Below are 21433 nucleotides of genomic sequence, written 5' to 3' on the forward strand. Positions count from 1 at the left end.
TGGCACCCACACACAGATGCTAGAAAGCTCTTCTGGTACAATACTAGGAAACAAGAATTGTATTAAGGATAAGCTTAGAAAATAATACTACATTAAAAATTATTTGGGAGTCTGTCTGACTAAGCCCAAATTGGCAAAGGAGTGTATACGTCTATAGATGGGCTATCTTTTGCCTGCATAAGAGTTCGCAATGCATAATTCACTTTCTTTCTACCAATCCCACCATCATGTTCTTGAGCCAACAGAGAAAGATCATTTCATGACTCCATGCATTTCACAGTCTACCCTCTCTGCTCAGTCAGTATGAAACCTTCCTGACTCCAATTCCCTTTTTCCCCTTTAAAATTCCCACTCATCTTTAGGAGCACACATTGAACAATACTTGATTAAACCTTTCTTGAAACCACTGAAGACGAGTTAATCATTTTATCTGCTCTAAGCACTTCTGTTCTCTAGAACAGTAAGTATGACTTGTATAATGATCCCTGAAAGTAACAACAGCTCTGAATTCCAAGTGCTTACCACAGTGCCTGGCATGTAATGTGTGTTCAATGATGATTTCTGAAATGAATGGCTTACCTGTTTGACCTATCCATAACAAATTTACAAGTACTTCTTGTCATAAATGATGAATAGTAAACACGGGATAGTTCAAAAGTGGCTGAATTATTATAAATTAAATCTGATTCTTAAACAAATATGGACATTGAAAGCCAGAAATTTAAATTTCTGCAGCCTAGCTAAATAATGCCACTTCTCTAATTAAACTCAATAAAGGAGACACACTGGGAAGCTTAGAAAAGTTTGCGAATATAAAGTGTCCACCTTCCGGGCAAAGGGAAGGTGCCATTCTTGAGAACAGTTGACCACATTCAGGAGCACTTAATTCATTTGCCATTTAAAATCACAAAACAATACGTGCACTTAATATCTGCTTTTACATTATTTAATGAAATGGTTGTGTTCAAAGAGGTTCTTAAGAAAAAATCTCACACCACTCACTTTCTGATGTGAAAACAAAGGCACAAAATAGAAATTGCCTTTTACTGCTGTGCACACATGATTTATTTTTATGTAAAACTACAGTAAAATAGAATTATAATAATTTTAAAAATCTATGAATTTTTCATTAAAGTTAATGGATCTGATTTTATGCTGTAGTAAGATTGAGAATTTAATGTGTATCATGCAAGTTACCAGGTTAACTTGGAAGGCAGACAAATAAATTCATATGTAATATAAAATTGAAGTCTATTATCCCATTAAAATTCTTACAAGATATTAATAATGTTTGTGAAATTTGCAAGTATAATATTTGTGATGTTAAAAAAGAGAATTCATAACATTAAAACCTCTACTTTTTTAACATAATTTTTTCTTTTGATCCTAATTAAAGCAAAATATCTTCACAGACAACCCAAGTTTACAATAGATAAATTTATTCCAGCCATTTTTTTCCCTACAACATTATGGATGTCTTTGTGTATATTTTTCCCCAAAGTACGCATTCCAAAGTGTGGGTATAATTTTTCTTTGTACCTTGAGTACCAAGCAAAATATATTTATTTTAAAGGTATTTTTTAAATAGCTGTTTTATATCATTTTTCCTGAACTTGATTTTCATGAGAAATGAACTTCAAATGAGATAAAGAAGTATGCATGACACACAGGACAAAAGAAACCCACCCCTTTCTGACAGCTTACACTAAAATTAACTCCAGATAGATTAAAGACTTCAAACATAAGACCTAACACCATTAAAAACCCTAGAAGAAAACCTAGGCAAAACCATTCAGGACATAGGCAAGGACTTCATGACTGAAACACCAAAAGCATTGGCAACAAAAGCCAAAATAATGGGACCTAATTAAACTCCACAGCTTCTGCACAGCAAAAGAAACAGTCATTAGAGTGCACCAGCAACCAACAGAATGGGAAAAAATTTTTGCAATCTATCCATATGACAAAGGGCTAATATCGAGAATCTACAAAGAACTAAAACAGATTTACAAGAAAAAAAACAAACCCATTCAAAAGTGGGCAAAGGATATGAACAGATACTTTTCAAAAGAAGACATTTATGAGGCCAACAAACGTACGAAAAATGCTCATCATCGCTGGTCATTAGAGAAATGCAAATTAAAACCACATTGAGATACCATCTCAGGCCAGTTAGAATGGCAATCATTTAAAAATCTGGAGACAACAGATGCTGGAGAAGATGTGGTGAAATAGGAACACTTTTACACTGTTGGTGGGAGTGTAAATTAGTTCAACCATTGTGGAAGACAGTGTGACGATTCCTCAAGGACCTAGAAACAGAAATTCCATTTGACCCAGCAATCCCATTACTGGGTATATATCCAAAGGATTATAAATCGTTCTATTATAAAGACACATGCACATGTATGTTCACTGTGGCACTGTTTATAATCGCAAAGACCTGGAACCAACCCAAATGCCCATCTATGATAGACTGGATAAGGAAAATGTGGCACACATACACCATGGAATACTATGCAGCCATAAAAAATGACGAGTTTGTGTCCTTTGTAGGGACATGGATGAATCTGGAAACCATCATTCTCAGCAAACTGACACAAGAACAGAAAATCAAACACCGCATGTTCTTACTCATAGGCGGGTGTTGAACAATAACACATGGACATAGGGAGGGAAGCATCACACACTGGGGTTTGTAGGGGGGAAAAAGGAGAGGGTCAGTGGTGGGTAGGGAGGTTAGGGAGGGATAACGTGGGGAGAAATGCCAGATATAAGTGATGGGGGGATGGAGGCAGCAAACCAAATTGCCATGTCTGTACCTATGCAACAATCCTGCATGTTCTGCACATGTACCCCAGAACCTAAAGTGCAGCAACATATATATTAAAAAAATTCCCATTATTTCCTTAAGTTTCAAATATATCATCAACAGGATTTTCTTCATGGGAACTTATCAATGGCAAATTTCAAAACTATCAATACCTGTAAGTTTTTTTCATGTGGCTGTTTTGTTTTCAACTCAATCAAAAATTCAAGAAATTATGCATTATTAATAGGCTAAAACCTCTTCCTAAAATCTTTCAATGGGGGCTCCTCAGGTTTAATTAACTAGACTTATCTAGTTCGGCTTCTGTAAAAAGACTATGTTTAAACTGGTATTTTCTAAATTCCAGAGAAGAAATACTTGTTTTTAAAATTCTCTTAAAGAAAATCCTTTGTTTTTTCCTATTTATATTAGTAGTTACTTGCTTAGACAAAAGCAGAATGCTATGTGAACGCATTTTATTTAATGTTACATTTTGTAGATTTTGTTTCAAGAAACTGGAAGCAGTCGATTAATTAGTTGATGTTTTAGTATTAAAGGAAAAATATTCAAAGGTCATTTACCCTACTATCAAATGAGATCGCCTAGGCCAATGTTCTCAAAGTGAGTGAGCTCCTCAGAACCAGGAATGCTAAATGGTGCTTTGTTAAAAGTGATTCTGTGGTCCAGTAAAATTTGGGAAATGCTTGTTCAACAAAATTAAATAGGTAATGAAGGACTTTTCAGGGCAATTAATATGCTAATGTCTACTATAAAAATCACATCATATGTTATCATAAGCAGAATTTTCCAGACAGAACTATTTAGTAATAAAATCTTTTTTTCTCCTTATTTGGGCGGGAATGGGGAAAATAGGCCATTGGCTAATATACCTGTGTAACTAAAACTAGTTCTTGATATATCTTTTCTTCTTAGACATATTCCTATGTGTCTTTGAGCAATAATTTACCTTAATTAGAAATTTACATTTCTCTCTCATATTTGGTGTTATTTCAATGGACATTTATTTTCCAATTTGCCACTTTCAGAGAGAAAGAAGTACCAACCTGAATGCTTCCAGGTACTCAACATCTCCCATCGGAGGATCAAGGCCACCTGTCCAGGCAATATTTATATTGTAACCTTCTCCGAGGCCTGTTCCGACCTGGCAAGAGAAATACACACCACAATGGGCAGAGAAGAGGGCAAATGGAAGAAAGCAAGAAGAGAGGAAAACAAGCACATGGGAGCTCTTCAAATAAACATCAAACAACACACCAAATCAGCCCAGCCTTCCCTGACAAACAGTGCTCTGGGTTATGCACTTGTTCTGCACTGGTTCTTGGTCCCATGGGACAATTCAGTAATCTCATGTAATTTAAAACACCAGCAAAGGACAAGAAAATTAGGGGTAATCATGCAATGCAATTACCTGAAAGATACAAATAAAAGTGGGGCTCTAAAGAAATAAATCGAACCTCATTTGGGGCTCCACTGCCAGGGAAAAAGTTCCCTTCATCATAGCGATGGAGTGAAATGTACAGGATGCTGGGGTCAGCATAAAAGGCCTGCTGGGTACCGTTTCCATGGTGAACATCCTACAGGGAAAAGAAAACAGATGACAAATACAGTGATGTTTAACTTTGTGTGGAGACAACCTTTCTGATTTCTAGTTCCCTGTCTTTCTACTCCACTTTCTTTCTCATTTTCTATCTTTTCACTATGTTCCTCTCTTCTTTCTCCCATTCAGCCTGCTTCCACACCACCCCCTTTACTTCCTGAACTTTCAGGCAAATTACCCTTTAATGCACTCATTTTTTAAACTGGCTTCTAAAAATCAGGAAACCACAGCGAGCATGCCCTGGAGACTCCAGATGAGCAGTCATTGAGAAAGCCCAGTCCTTTGGTACAATTAGATATTTATACACCGGCTCTTTGTACTCTTTGCTTCAGTGATGGAATCTCGCATCCTGTTTTATGGAGGAATTTTATGACTTATTAACTGCCAACAGTTCATAACCCCTCAGGCTTAATTAACTAGCCTCTTTGGCCTCTGAAAAAAAGACTAATGTTTAAACTAAACTACAAACTAGTATTTTGCAGAAGGATCTATGGCTTACAGAGCATTTTCACAATTCTTGACAGAACACTAAACGTACGTGTATGCATTGATTTGCCAAGTCCCACCACTAAGGTCAAAGGCTTTGCAACCAGCTGAATAAATTGGCTTTCTTGAAGCATTCAGTTCAGTTAGCAATCCCTCCGCAGTTAGAATCACTTCAAAAGAGAAGCCAGATGCAAAAAGAACTTCGTATTTCATTTTGGTAACATGGTAACACAAGAGTCGAAGACACAGGAGCATGAGCTCATTAGCTCTTAAATTATTTGGGCCAAAGAAGAAAGATGGCATGGGGTTTTATGCAATCTTGTGCAATCTGCCTAATTTCAACATTATATCATGGCTTTCTTTACAGCCTTCTTCCTGCTTTTTTTTTTCCTTTCCCTACACCAGTCCTATTCTCCACTCAAAAGAAAAAAAAATAGCCTGATACAAAACTTTGACGTTCTTTTTCTCACTGTTTTATGATACAGATCCATGACAGAATTGATATAAGAAATGAAAAAGCCAACAGAACTAATAGCATTATTTTGAATGTCTTCACTGAAAGACCTCAGGTGTAAAAAAAAAAAATAAACTCAATTAATATGCCTCATGATATCTTCTGAATAAAAAAAGAGCCACTACAAACATGAATAATTTATATATTTGTATTCAATAGAATATTACTTCTATACTTTAAACTTATATAGTTTCTAGGTCTGTTATTTAAACGTTTTAAAACTTGTAAATACATACTTACTTTATATTAGTAAGATATAGAATAAGAATAACACTAGTGTCAACAATGATTCCTACAATTTTTAAGTCAGACACTATGTAATTATCTTGTATGGATTATTTAATAATTAAAAGACAAATAAACTGAGGCTCAGAGAGTTTCAGTTACTAATACTATACAGAAAATAAGTTTCAAGACTGGGTCTTGATCTACTTCCTATTCCAAAGGCCAAACTCTTAACCCTTATACAGTTAACTGAAACTTACATTCAGAATCTCTTTGATCCTCTTGGCAAACCTGTGAGGTGAGTTATCAGTCATTATTGCTCCTTAGGAGGTTTACATGACCTGTCTTCAAACCAATCTCCAGCCCAGCACTGCTTCACTAGACATTATCATAGCCTCATTTTGGTGAATTCTGAAAACCTGCATTGAGCTTGCCATCCATGTGGTAGACATACAATAGTCCTTTCCCCTTTTTGAATGTTACACAAATCCAAAATTAATTAATAAATCACAATGTTGGGGCAGACACACATCATTCCAGAAAGCTGCTTCAGCTAAAGACATATATCATCAGGAGAAAAAAACATAACTTAGTCAAATTGTATTAATTATTGGGTTTCTGAATATCCCAAGGAAAGGAAGGAGGTCATAGCAAAACTATTTTTCTTTATGTAAACAAGGATGAACAATTAAAGCCACAATGTCTTTTGTGTTTGTTACTGGATATCTAGAAAATGCACAGATAAAGTATTCTGAAAAACAAAATTAAGGGGATATTTGCATTTCCCTTATACAATAGTAATTTTAGTCAGTTCCAAGACACATTTGGTCTGAGCATAAATTCATCCACAATTTGAACAGCAGAAAAATATTGTTTTGATTATTTTTGTTTCTCTGGGGACACTGTAAATGTTTACTTAAAACAATTAAATATAAAATGATATGTTCTCTCAGATATAAAGTTATTTGCTCTTGAAAAATGTGTTGGGTACTTACTACTGCATAAATTTCTGAGTAAGAAATAAAATCCTGCCACCGCGTAAGATTTTCAACAGACATTATTATTAAAATACATAAATCCGTTCTACTATGGTAATTCTTGATTCTGTATTCATATTCACCGAATATTTAGCGATAAAGGTAAATCCAATTATGTCTTTTGTTTGATACAACTTACAGTATAGCCTTAAGAATATCATTGTTTTTTGTTTTGTTTTGTTTTGTCTTGTTTTCCTTGTTGTAAAATATTCAAAGTACTGATTGGTCAGTTATGATCTGAGGCTTGCTTTTGCATGGCAACAAATATATAATAAACTAAGATAAGAAAATTATTGATGATTGTGAGAAATTACTACAGAAATGAAATAAAATGAATCATTAAAAGCCCCAAAATAGACCTTGTATCTCAGATATGTGGGGAAATGCTGAAAATCATTTCAATATTTTACTGGTTAAAAAGCATACTGCAAACACTGACGCTGTACAAGGATTTAGAACCTGTATATTTTCACTATTATGTTAAAATAGCTTTGAATAGATTATATATTCTACCAGCTAATGTTATCACTCCTAGTTATTTAGTACAGAAACTTGTAACAAAGCTCTTAATGTACTTGATCAACAATGCAATTTCCCCAAATCTAAGGACATTTGAATTCACTTTCCCTTTACAAAGACAGCCTAAAAAGTATTTTTGTCAAAATAAAAGTCACATTGCCTAAAAGCTACCTGAGTCATACAGTCTTACTGGTAGGACAAGTTAATCCCCTGAACACAATGGCCAGTCTCTTGCAAGTTGAAAAGTAAGTACACCTGCTCCCTTTCAACACCAGTCTGAATATGTTTGGGATCTCCCTCATAAACAAAAATGGAATAAATGAGCTCCACAGATCAACTGGAATCATGCTTGCCTAAAATACTCAACACTGCTGGATTTGGCTGTGACACAAAGTAGGAGGTGAAGTAGAACTCTAGCTCTGTACTTACTAAGCATATAAAAATGCTGAAACTGCCAGACAAAGGAGTACCTTTGCCATCTATCGGTGCTAGAATTTGTGGAGTTAGTTCACACACCCCAGCTAACAATGACTTTGGATATGCAGGAATAAAGTGTTTTTTTGTTTTGTTTTGTGTGAGAGAGAGAGAGTGTGTGTGTGCGTGTGTTGCTATTAAATAACCTTTACCTCTTTTTCATTGCTAACTTGCAGAATAGACCTGTCAGCCAGGGAGAACGGATGTCTCAAGGCCACGTGGCACTTTAAAACTTCCTTCTCAGCAGCTGGAAGAAACAGGAATTTCCTCAAAGTAGCCCTGCAGCTGCAGAATTTGGAAGACTTGAAAGTAAGAATATGTGGGCTGGTGGTGATCTCAGAGGCAACCCTTTGGACAGAACTCCATATATTTAGAGAATTTGAAACAAAAACTTCTCGTCTAGTACAGCCTGTTGGGAAATCAGTATCCTTTATGATTGGATAATGGAGCAAATATATAATCAAAGGCCAGGAAGCTTACAGGAAACTCCTTGGAGCTACCAAGTAACTTATTTTATAAATCGTATCAGATTTTTCCAGCAGTCTTTTATTCCTATACTGTATTAATGTACAAAAACACAATTTTACATATAAATCCTCTGACATACAAAGTATCCATTTATCACAAGGGAGGCATTTTAGCTTTCAAGTCCCTTGTATAATTCACTACTTTTGAGTCTAGACATCACAAATGTGTTTTCAAAGGGAACTCTTAACAGTGTTCGACTATCATCCTATAACCATAAAATGGTAGCAGAGGAGATTCTTTAGAAAGTAGACACTAAAAGATCCTTAAGGATAGGACAAACAGTTGACCAATCACCTTCTTACATAATTTTGACAGATTTAGAAAGCTTAGAAAAATTATTTCCCCAGAATCTTTGCTCTTTATCTGCTATCCTTTCTTTAAGTTTCTAGCTTATCTTTCTGGCACAGAATTTAGAGAATCAGGAACATACTATTTTAAAAATTTTAATATCTTACAAATTATGCAGAACAGTAACAATTACTTTAACTGCCATTTTGCATATAAGTGAGAAAATGGGTACTGATGTCTTCATTTTTGTAATATTGTGACATCTTCCTGCTGTAGTATAGCAAGGCCTTCAACACATTTCTTTAATGGTGAACTATGACCTACACTGAGACTTAAGTGTGGTTGGAAAATACATGGATAGTTGGGTTTCAATATTCTTCACTCCAAAGTGCTTGTAGGAATCCTTCAATATAGTGTGTGAAAAACATTCATTCCAGCGAAGCACAAGAAATGAGTATCGTTCTTCCATTTCTTTGATCTTCATTGTAACTTAACTAAGCATTTATTTCTTCACATGGCTTTGTTTGTTGTGCTCTCTCAACCCTATGGTGCGCCTGCTTAACTGAATTTGAAGGCTGGAGGGTGAGGCCATGACTTCCAATAAGATTTAATTATGAGTGCAGATATGAACAAGATTTAGGCTATTAAGGCTTGCACTTCAAAAAAACCTTTAGCATATTTTGCCTTTAAATCTTTTATCACCTGCAAAAATTAATTAAGTGCAGATGTACGAGGTTCGGTTTGGATGCCAGGGTTCATTTCCTGTCTATGCTTTGTCAGACAACCTATTACACCTCCTTGTGAACTGGAGGCAAACTGAAAACTGGGCTCATAAATCACCATTCACTTCTCTTTTGCCCTTTTCTGGGTTGGTCCTTTTTGTATGGGGCAGATATCCAGCTCATTATTCATGAATATACTGTGGACAATATGCCAAGTATCATCTGCTTTTAAACAAACCATTTGTTAAACAAATTATAACTTTATTGTGTAAGAATGCATCCTGTTAAAATATAAGACGAATCCAATGCTCTAACTTTTAATCATTCACGGTTTCTGCAGGGAATCATCCCAAACTGGCATCTGAGATTGGAGATCTTTTTAGTAAGAGTGACATGCTGACTTGTTTAATAATACCACTGTTGCACAACAAGCAACATGATTGCTGACCAGGGGAAGTGGCCAATTGGTTACCAAAGCAACAGCATTCTTTCCAGCACATCTGACTATCGAGTCTATATTCTGTAGGGAAAAGTAAATTCAGGTTCTGTTGGGTTATTTTAACTGTGGAAGTATCAATTCATTTAAGGATCATAAAAGTTGCCCTGATCTGCGCCTTCTTCTCATTAAATTGCAGTTAACACCATGAAAGTGAAACGTGAATGTTTATGGTTTCAGAACTACAATCCTGAATTTAATGAGTTTCCACATTCAAAGGAAACACACCCTTCAGTTGTTTTCAAGTGCTAAAAGCAAGAAAACCTAACAGAGAAATACAAATCCACTCCCTTTTATCTAGAGTCACTGAAAATGCAGCTCTGGCCAGGAATACATACCAGATCTACAATCAATATCTTGCTTATATTTAGTTGGTCTCTCAAGTATTTGGCGGTAATTGCAACTGAATTAAAAAAGCAGAACCCCCTGCGGAATAGAGAAGAACAGAGAAATAAGAAAGCAAATCATCCAGGAAAACCATTATAAATAATGTTCAGAACATATTTTTAAATGCTATATGATCTCTGAAGCCATAAATCTGCTTCTGGGAGTACCTCGCAAGATTTTTCAGTCCATCTGCTAACAATTAGAGGCTTCAGAAACATGCACGGGGCAGGTGACCGCCAAGAACCGTGGTGCTTGGAGATGGGCAACAGTCCCCGGTACTTACATGGCTGTGGATTCTTCAGCATGATGGCCAGGGGGCCTCACAACGGCAAACCCATTCTGTGAAAACAAGACAGATTTTCAATGGTGAGATATGGTGGGGAGGGGAGGAGAGGGATTGCTTGGATCTCCAGACAAAACAGTGCATCAGGCACACACACAAAACTGAAGTCTCACATGCTTCCGAGATTCTTTTTGCTCCCCCATTGCCAGTCATGGAATGAAGAGAAACAACATATATGATCACACTTTCTCAGATCATGTCCCAAAAAGAAAACTCCGAGTCAGGGGAAGGACAGGATTTGGGGAGTTGCACCTAGCTGGCAAACATGCATGTCAGCTGTTAAACTAGCACGATTCATTTTCAAGAACAACTTCTTATTTGATGACATCAACATCCTACAGAGAAAGAAGAAAAATTCACTCGGTGCTGGTTTAGGGCAAAGTTTGGAAAGACCAGAGAAGATTCAAAGTGAAAATTCTTTAACTGGATCTCCTCAATGGTTATTTATACTTCAGTGTCAGTAAAATGATAAATTTACACTCACACACTCTCATAGACACAAAAGAAATCCCAGAAAGGTGAAAAAGAGAACAATGGAAGGCCCATATTTCTTCCAGTCTATAAATTTAGCTTGGATGACCGCCAAGACTTGCAACTTTATTGGATTCCCTAAGCCAATTTCTAGCCCAGGTTCTGGAATTTTATAAAGAATTCCATGGCTGAGAAGCAAGCTGATCTATCCATGATCAAGAAATGCCTTAACCTCCAGATTAGTTGGAATGCATCATGGAAAGCTGAAGTAACTCCGGCATGAAGGCAGGGAACTATAAATCCTTGCAAAGCCAGCATGCTTAGAGAAGTTGGGTTGTCTGTTGTGAAGTAATCTTTATAACATGGTTCACACCACCTTTCACTTAACTATGGTTCAAGTAACATGCTCAAAAGAGCATGTTAATGCTGTTTTATATACAATCCTAAAACTTTTGAAATAATTTCAACATACCCCAGGGACTTTTGTTTTAAATCTTTTATGAAATTATAAAAATGCTGAGAAAACTAACCTATTTTCTAGGTCTTTAAACACGCATACATTTTTTTTCCAGAATGTTATGCTCATTAACACACAATGAGTTAATTTGCAATATATTTTGTTGAATATATATAGTAATATACTCAGAAACAAAATAGAATCAAATAACATAGTATCAATTAGAAATATAGTAATGGTTATAAACATATTCCCTGTTTTTGTTCTTAAGACACTATCTCCCTGATGGTAAAATATTTATATGAAAGAAACTATCAATGAATAACACAAGATAATAGAGACTGAAATATTAAGATTATAGAATGACACTACAGGACTTCTGAGAATGGAGAATTTGATAAAGATTATGACAGATGCAAATAGTTCACTGGGAAACCAATAGGATGAAAATAACAATGATTATATAATACAAGGAAATATAATTAGCATGTAAATAACTTTTATTATTAGATTAACCACACTAAAATTTTTGTGATTTGATTAAAAATATGTTTAATGGGTCAAAGGTATGGCATAACAACACAAAGAAGAAAACATCCAGTGACTAATAGCTATTTTAAAAAATCACTTAATTAGTAATTAAATGAACGTAGCTTAGAACCCCAGAGAGAAGCCATTTCTCTACCCTGGAAATTAAAATTTTAGAAAATATTCTATGCTGACAATGGAGTGGGTACACTAAATGCTCATATGCTGCTTGTAGAAGGATAATTCATTATAGCCTTTTTGGAAAATGATTCACCTCTATATATCCAGAGTCTATAAAAAACATATATATCTTCTGATTTAGTCATCTACTAAAGAAATTCTGCCCTAATGGTACCATTAACTACGTACACAAACAATTATGTAAAAGACAGTGTCTTATTTATACTAGGAAAAAACGAATTACCTTAATGAGATAACACTAGGAGATTGGTTAATGAATTATGGTACATTTATACCATGGACTATTAGATAGTTATTAAAATTTTGTTATAAATATTTAGTGAAACAGAAAAGACTTTATAATATTAATTTTTAAGTGTTAGTATTAATAATATACATAGTGTAATATATATGAAGGAAGGTTTAATATGGGTTATTTTATTTTTGATTTATAATTTCAATTTAAATATATGTATATATATTTACTATACATATAAAATGAAAAAACTATATTTACATATATTTAAATTGCATAAATATATACAATTGTATAAATATATACAATTTAAATATATGTATATATATAGTTTTTTTGAGACAAGGTCTTGCTATGTTGCCCAGGCTTGCCTCAAACTCCTGGGCTGAAGTGACCCACCCATCTTGGCCTCCCAAAGTGCTGAACTTACAGGTGTGCACCACCGTGCCCGGCTAAATTTCATGTATTTTTCAAATGGTTTTAGAACAAAAATGAATTGTCTAATAGTGAAAAAATATATATATGACAGAGAATACTGAGAGGTAAGTGTTAGTGGGTCTCACCAGAAAAGCTGTATTTACATAGGAAAAAAAATTTTAAGGCATTCTAGGCAGGGGTTAAAGCATGAAAATAAAGAAGGGATTTTAGAAGGTTATTACGGAAGAAAGTCAATCTGACTCTAGAGTTCATATTAAGACACAAAATGGAAATGAAATCTCATAGGTAATTAGCTGGATTATAAAAAACAAAACACAACAAAACAAAAACCAGATTTGAATTCCGTCTTCCTCCTTTCACTTACGGCCAAATTCCTTGAATGAAATGTCTGCTTTTCACTTTATAATCCTTTGCAGTAAACTCCATCATTCTGCTAAACTACTTCTGAAATGGCTTAATCTTAGGTTGAAAATGATCTTCTTCATGCCAAAATCAATAAACTTTTTCTTAGTCAACATGATCCACCCAAACCTTCCCCTGTGCCCTCCGAACTATCAAACTCCTCTATATTTTCCATACATTTTCTGAGTGCCACCCTTTCCTTAGCTGAAACCCCAAAAGGCTGCTTCTCCCACAATCTGCTCGAGTGGTAGCTGTTTTGTCTCACACCTTACAAACCTGCCTGCAGCAGAAGTTGGCGTTCTTGTTTCTTCCCTGCTGCTTTCAGAGCACAAAGTCCACTGCAACTACCCCAACAATAGTTTCTTGTAAAAAAGAATTATATCACTCAGAAAAAGAGAAGATAGAACACAGTAAGATGTCTGACTCCGAATCCTAATGCAATCTGGGTTCCTTTATTCTCTGTTACACTAGAGGTGTTAGTCCTTCTAAAATCTGTCTCATTACCTGCAATTTGGACCCCATCCTTCCTGCTTTTCTACTATCCTTTAAAAACTTTTCTCACTAACATGATACATTTGTATAATTCCCCTTTCAATTATAGACATTGTATCGAGATTTAAATAGGTTCAAGCTTTTGCTATTAAAAATGTATATTTTATAATTATACACATTATATAAATTATATATGATGAATGTGTATATATTTATATATGTGAATATACACGTATATTTGTTTATATATGCATAAGATTTTATATATAAAATCTATATAATTTTTATTATATATATTTAAAATTATATATATAAATATGCACATTCATTATATATATATATGAAATCTTTATCCTTAATATCATCAATTCCTCCAGGTGCTACACATTTTTTCTTCCCCTTTTAATAGCCAACCTTTCTTGAAAAGGTGGTCTGTCCTACTTTTACTTTCTCCTTTTCCTCATGTCTGCCTCAGTTATCAACTGCTAATTTCTCCTCCAACCTGATTAGTCCACTTAAGAAGCTCTTACAAAGGTCACCAATATCCCAGGTCATTTTTTTCCTCTCAATCTTCTGTCCCCTCAACTGTCAACACTATTGGCTTCATCTTCCGTTTCACAAGACTCTTCTTGGCTTCTATAACTTCATACCCTCCTGGTTTTCCACTGTCTTTCTGCTTCCTAATCAATCTCCCTTAGAGGTTCATACTAAGTCTGCTCATTTTTAAATATCAAAATTACTCAAGTCCAAGTCTCTGCCTTTTCCTCTGCTCTTTCCACATCTCCTAGGCAAGTCCACCAGTCTTATGAATTCAGCCATCACCCATCTCATATACTTCACAGATTTCTATTTCCAAGATGGACTCTTCTCTTGGCACCAGACCAATATATATTAGCCCATCTACTCAATATCACTTGGTATATCATAGTCACTTGAAATTCCATACCAAGACCAAACTCCAGAACTTTTACCAGCCTTCTATAACTTAGAAATAATACCATGACTGATCTGGTGGCTCAAGTCAGAGACCAGTGGGTTGTCTTTAACGGCACCCTCTCCCTATCCTTTCTCCATCCCCTTTTATTTCATGACAAATTCCTGTTGATTTTGTTTTTAAACATCACTCAAATATATGCAGTTATATCTGAATCCATTCCTTGAATATGTTGTCTTTTGAATTTCTGCCTTTTGAATTACTCCTCCAGTAATTTTTCTTAGTAATTTCATCATCCACACAGACAATCCATTCAATATCCTGATTTCTCAGTTCTCTGACTCTTTGCTTTCAACATGTTAGTGTTTTGTTTTATAACCATATTCCTAGATCCTATCATTACCAATAGCAACATCACTTTCATGATTTCAGTGTCAACAGTCCTACTCTCATACCTTCATATCATTCCAGTTATAGCTTCAACTGCACTGGGACTTCCAATCCATTCATCTCATTCATGTTTGGTTATCCATCAATCACCCCCACCACCATATTTGCTTTCCTTCTTATCTGGGTTAAACTGCAGACCCATCGTTAAATTTACTCCCCTGCATATACACTCAGTCATCTTGTCCCTTTCTCCCTCCAGCATACTCCCTTTGTGTATTCTGCTCAGGTTGCCATAACTCATGACCATAGGTAGGTGGCTTAAACACAGGCATGCACCTCTCACAGTTCTGAAGGCTGGATGTCTCAGATCAGCTCCAGCAGGGGTTGTTCTCTGGTGAGGGCTCTCTGTGGCTTACAGACAGCCGTCTTCTCTCTGCTATGCTCACGTGCCTTTCATCTGTGCCCTCACAAAGCCAACTCTGGTGTCTCCTCCTCCTCTTCTTTCTCCTTCTCTTCCTCCTCCTCTTCCTCCTCCTCCTCCTGCTCCTCTTCTTCTCCTCCTGCTCCTCTTCCTCCTCCCGTCTTCTCCTCCTCCTCCTCCTCCCCCCTTCTTCTTTTCCTTCTCGTTCTTCTTCTTCCTCTTCCTCTTCTTCTTCTTCTTCTTCTTGAGACAAGGTCTTGCCCTGTCACCCAGACTGGAGTGCACTGGCACCATCTTGGTTCACTGCAGTCTCAACCTCTGGGCTCAAGAGATTTTCCTACCTCAGCCTCCAAAGTAGCTGGGACTACAGGCACGTGCCACCACACCTGGCTAATTTCTGCATTTTTAATGAAGATGGGGTTTTGTCATGTTACCCAGGCTGCTCTCAAACTCCTGAGCTCAAGTGATCACCTGCCTTAGCCTTCCAAAGTGCTGAGATTACAGGTATGAACCACTGTGCCTGGCCTCTTTCACTTCTTAAAGGGTACCAGCCTAACTGACAGGGGATCTTAAGACCGAATGTGACCCTTATCACCTCTTCATAGGCCCCATCTTGAAATACAGTCACATTGGGGATTAGGGCTTCAACATATGAATTTTGGGGAGGTACAGACATACTTTCAATCACTTTGTCCCTTTCTCCCTCCAACATACTCCCATGGTAAAACTGCCATCCTGATTAAACAAACATCACATCTTCTCTGTTCCTGCACCTAAGTATATATAAAAGACACCTGACTGGTTGTCTAAATTCATAATCACAAACCTTAAATTAACTGTAAGTGATGCCCAGGAATCACACCATATTCCTTAACAACGAACTCTCCCATCCTTTCAGATGAGCATTTCTACCTTCTTTTCTTTCTTCCAACCTCTAATAACCCCTGCTAATTCCTCATCCTTTGCTGATGGCTTTTCTCATTTCACTTAGAAAACAGCAGCACTTTGAATACAATGTCCATATTCTTCCACCAGAAATTCTACCCACCTATCCCCACCATCCCTGATCCTATGTGAGAACAATTAATTGACGTGTCCACTTAATCTTAGTCCCCGCCACCTATTCAAGGACATCTCAACCACAGCTTTCCTCTCTCTCTTTCTCTCTCTGATATCCTGTATTTTCTTCTATTGGATTATTTCCATCAGAATAAAAAACATATTGTCTTAATAAAAACAAATCAAAATGACAAATAAAAGTATTATATCATAGTGTTATAGCATAATATATAAATAAAATACAAATGATAATATGATAAATAATAAAATCTAGTATTTTATTGCCCATTTAATCCTAACAACTTGTTAGGCAGATATTATCCCCATTTCAAAAATGAAGAAATTGAGGCATAGAAAGATTAAAGAACTTGCCTAAGGTTCTTATCTAGCAAGTGACAGTGCTGGAAATCCATTCCAGACAACCTGGCACATAAGAACAGGCATTTGAGACTACCTAACTGTCTGATCTGGTCTCTGTTCACCTATGACATAAAAAAGACATATGTGTTTGGTCTTTGCTCTTGTTTCCTGCCACAGCTTCTAAAACCCTTGGACTCTCTGAAATGAAAGGTGTCTTTTTGTCTGTTAATGAGATGACTGGTGGCTGGGGGTTCCTGGATAACCTCAGGATAGGGGCTGGTTTCCAGAGGTATCAACAACATGATTAGAAGACTGAAATCTTCTACCCCACACCCTAACCTCTGGAGAGGAGAGAGAGGCTGGAGGTAGAGTTGATTACCAAGGGCAAATAATTTTATCAATCTTGCCCATGTGATGGAAACTCCATAAAAAATAAAACGATAGGGTTCAGAAAGTTTCCAGGCTGGCGAACATGTGGGAAAACTGCAACGCTGGCACCCTTAGAGAGGCAATGGAAGCATTGTGCCAATCCTCCATACCTTGTCCCATGCATCTCTTCCATCTGGCTGTTCCTGAGTTGTGTCTTTATTGTAAAACAGTAATCTAGTAGGTAAACTGATTTCCTGAGTTCTAGAAGTTATCCTAGCATGATCAAACCCAAAGAGGGGGTTGCAATAACATCTTATTTATAGCCAACTGGGCAGAGGCACAGACAACAACGTGGACATACAACTGGCATCTGAAGAGGGGACAGTCTTGTGGGACTGAGCCCTCAACTTGTAAGACCTGATTCTATCTACAGGTAGAGAGTGTCAGAATTGAGTTAAATTTTAGAACACCCAGTCAGTATCTGAAAATAATTGAATGCTTGCTGTAGGAAAAAAAAAAAAAAAAATGTGATGTCTGAAGGTTCTATGTTAATTGTGAATACACAGAAAAACTGTTGATTTTACCACGCATCAGTTTTATTTTGTACCACCATCCATCTTGCTTTCTCCACCCCAGCCACACTGGCCTTTTGGTTCTTTCAGTCACAGGGCTCTGCCTATGCTCCTAGTTCTGTGTGGGATGTCTTCCACTTACCCTGTCCCTCTCTTTGTCTGGATAATGCCTCCTTATCCACCCATTTCAGCTCCAACATCATTTCACCAGAGAAACCATTCCTGAGCGTCTATCAGTCACCATCAAGTCCCTCTGTGTTATGGTTTAAATTTGTTCCCTCCAAAACTCAGGTGTTGAAACTTAAGGGTCAATATGATATATTAAATGGTAGGGTCTTTAAGCAGCGATTAGGTCATGAGAGGCTTTCCTGTCTCAGTCAGATAAGGCCATTATAAAATAGCCTCCATGCAGCCTTTGGTGGGCTTGCCCTTTGGCTTTCCACCCCTGTAAGAACACAGTGTCCCTCCCTTCAGCTGGCTGCAGCAACAAGGCGCCATTTTGGAAGCAGAGAAAGACCTTACAAGACAACCAAATCTGTTGGGACCTTGACCTTGGACTTGATTCCACCCTCCAGAACTGTGAGTAAATAAATTTCTGTTTGTTATACTTACTGCATCTGCTATATATTACTGCATATGTTATACATTACTGCATTTTGTTATAGCAGTACAAACGGACTAAGACACTCTATAATATGCTTTTAGAGCTCTGCCAACCCCAATTTCTGAGAACTCATCTCTTTGTAAAGATGCAACTCTTGGTGTAGTTATTTAATATATTTGTTGTTGTTATGTTTATTTATATGATTGATATCCCCTCCCCACTCCTCAAAGCAACTACTTTTTGCTCACCATTTTATCCTCCATATTTACATAGTACCTGACATATAGTGACCAGTAAAAAATGATAAAACACATTTATGAATAGCTAGTACCCTGGCTCTTTCCTTTCGCTTTCGCCATCTCTCTACTCTGGCCTTTGCTGGAAATTTCTCCTTCTCCCAAGGGCCCCAGATTTTACACCCCAGGTTTTGGGGGAAGGCTGATGTTTAGATTTGGTAGCACCTTCTTTCTTAAAATATAAAATAGTCTGTGCCTTATAATGAATAGAATCATTGATTTGATAAAACAGTGCGAAACATGTTTTAAAATAAGATTACTATTCTTACCATATCTGCTTTTCACACTGAATTATGAGTCCCCTGACAGGGAATTTGTGTAACATTTCTGACATAAAGGTTTGCTGTATATCATACTTGAACCAAGTTTCTCCTTGGATCAAGAACATGACTCTCTTCAAGGAGTATTTTTCAATAAGTTTTTAAAATAATTAATTTACCATTTTTCAAGAACTTAAAAATCTATTAGTCTCACAAAATATTATCAGAAAATGTATGCGATAAAGAATTCAGTGACTTAATTTCTTATTTTCTCATTTAATGCTAATAAAATAGAAAATGATTTCCATTTTGCGAAAACAAATCTGTTTCTCAAACTTTGAAGTATATATGATATTCTTATTTAATCTTTTTAAATTTATGAGCATCTTAGATTGTTGTTGTAAAACCCACAAATGCCATATTATGCCACACAATTTAGATTTTTCTACTTAATAACATGAAAAAACTCTTTGCTTTATATGTTATTTTAAGTTACAAAGACCAAGAAGCTAATCTAAGCAAGTATATCCTATAGTACTTTTCTCTGGATTTCAGTCAACTTAATGGTTATCAATTTTATTTTGATAAACTGATTTGTAACATTTATTTTCAAAGTTTTACTTTCCCTTCAGGCATGAATATGACTATAATAGAACTTCAGCAGTATTTTGATGTCACCAAAAGTGACGAATACTCATGTTCCTACTTTTTTGTTGTTTAGATTGGTGTTATGGATGTTTCTCCTTAAAGAGAAGAAATGATGTTTTCCATTGTGATCACATATGAAGTACAAGAGAGTATTTGGTTGCCACATATAGCCATATGGCATCCAGGAAGGGAAATCTATGGCATTGTCTATATGCAAAATTGGATTTGAAGAAAAAGAATCTGATCATTTTAGACTAGTCTATTTTTATAACTGATGAAATTCACATTTTCTGGGCAATTTATCAAAATGTCAGATTTATTTTTGTTTCCTTATATATGTAGTGAAACTCTCCCTGGGCAAATAAAGGGCAGGCAGTAAGCAAATCACTGGAACCAGTTTAAACATCCTTTATTTTTTTGACAGAGTCTCGCTCTATTGTCCAGGCTGGAGTGCAGTGGCAACATCGCAGCTCACTGCAACCTCCACCTCCTGGGTTCAAGCAATTCTTCTGCCTCAGCCACCTGAGTGGCTGGGATTGCAGGTGTGTGCCACAAAGCCCAGCTAATTTTTATATTTTTAGTAGACACAGGGTTTTGCCATGTCGGTCAGGCTGATCTCAAACTTCTGACCTCAAGTGATCCAGCCGCCTCAGTCTCCCAAAGTACTAGGATTACAGATGTGAGCCACCATGCCCAGCTAAACATTCTTCTTTTAAAATTTTATTTCACATAAGCTAAGTCTATTGCTATGGCAATGATGTGTACAGAAAATAAGGAAGTGCAAATTCATATGATCATTTTACTTGTTGAATTCATTAAGATTGTCCCATGGACAACAGAAATCTATATTTCCATTTCTCTAACAGCCCCATAGTCAAATAGGTAGTATCTGGATGGCAAGAAATGCTACTAATTCCAACCTAGATGGACTAATTTAGGCTTCAAAATCACGAAAAATAAGGGTCAAATCACCACTGATGTGATAGAGCAAGAAAACACCCTGTATCAGAATCAGCCAAAAAATACAGAATGCAAAACAGAAAAGTCAAGATGATTCAGACTTTAACAAACACCAAGCAATGAACCAGAGCTTACATTAATACTACCTTTAATACCCAGTAGTCCTGCTAGCTACTTACTAATTTTGATATGTTTATTCTTGGTAAAGGTATAACTGCAGTGCAGAGATGGTAAGTCTATGTGACAAGAGATGAGATGACCGTGTTTCTTTGTTAGAAGTAGTTGACCAAATATTATATTTTTACTGAAGTTTTAGAAATATAACTATTTTAGGGAGCTATAACCAAATTTTTAAAAAGTCATATAGAGAAAAATGTTTTATGTATAATATAACTGCCTACTATCCAAAAACTATATCTGACCAGCTGATTCAGATTCTGTTTTTAAAATTTCTCTTTGAGTGTATTGGTAATTTAGAGCTCAATAATTACCTCTGAATGCCTAAGTATCAGCAATAAAGTACTTCTAAATGTACAAAAGTATCAAGCTTAGTAAAATAGTATGTATCAAAAGCAAGCACAGTATGAAAAAATTCTAGAGCATATATTTACAAGTGAAGATGTGATGGTTGAATTACTACTTCCAATACATTTGCTGAATTGAAAATTCATATGTAATGTTTTATGTATATGAACTATTTCACTGGAAGCCAAAATTCCAGCTACGCAAATTCCTATCAATGTATTATCAATTTTGAAAATGACTTTAAGAAGTATTCTTTGCCTAAATGTAGGTTGAGGTTTTTATCTTTTTAAGAATGGTTGAGGATATTTCATCTACTTTGCTACTTAATGATACCTATAATTATTAAATATATTTGTGCATAGGCA

At 36.0% G+C, this 21433-nt stretch overlaps 1 protein-coding gene across 12 annotated transcripts in view; it reads right to left on the reverse strand.

The window, feature by feature from the left end:
• The window catches only part of HDAC9 (histone deacetylase 9), a 919102-nt gene that overhangs the window by 165355 nt on the left and 732314 nt on the right, over window positions 1-21433 (reverse strand). For all 12 annotated transcript variants that reach the window (XM_012450672.2, XM_021674167.2, XM_012450674.2 and 9 more), the window contains 4 exons: window positions 10387-10442; window positions 10055-10142; window positions 4285-4404; window positions 3874-3971 (listed from right to left, as the gene is read on the reverse strand). In XM_012450672.2, coding sequence (XP_012306095.2) covers window positions 3874-3971; window positions 4285-4404; window positions 10055-10142; window positions 10387-10442 — 362 coding nt within the window. The remainder of the gene's footprint in view (window positions 1-3873; window positions 3972-4284; window positions 4405-10054; window positions 10143-10386; window positions 10443-21433) is intronic.

The sequence above is a fragment of the Aotus nancymaae genome, unplaced genomic scaffold, assembly GCF_030222135.1.
Source record: "Aotus nancymaae isolate 86718 unplaced genomic scaffold, 86718_ANA_hifiasm-v0.15.2.pri h1tg000025l, whole genome shotgun sequence".
Taxonomy (NCBI): Eukaryota; Metazoa; Chordata; class Mammalia; order Primates; family Aotidae; genus Aotus; species Aotus nancymaae.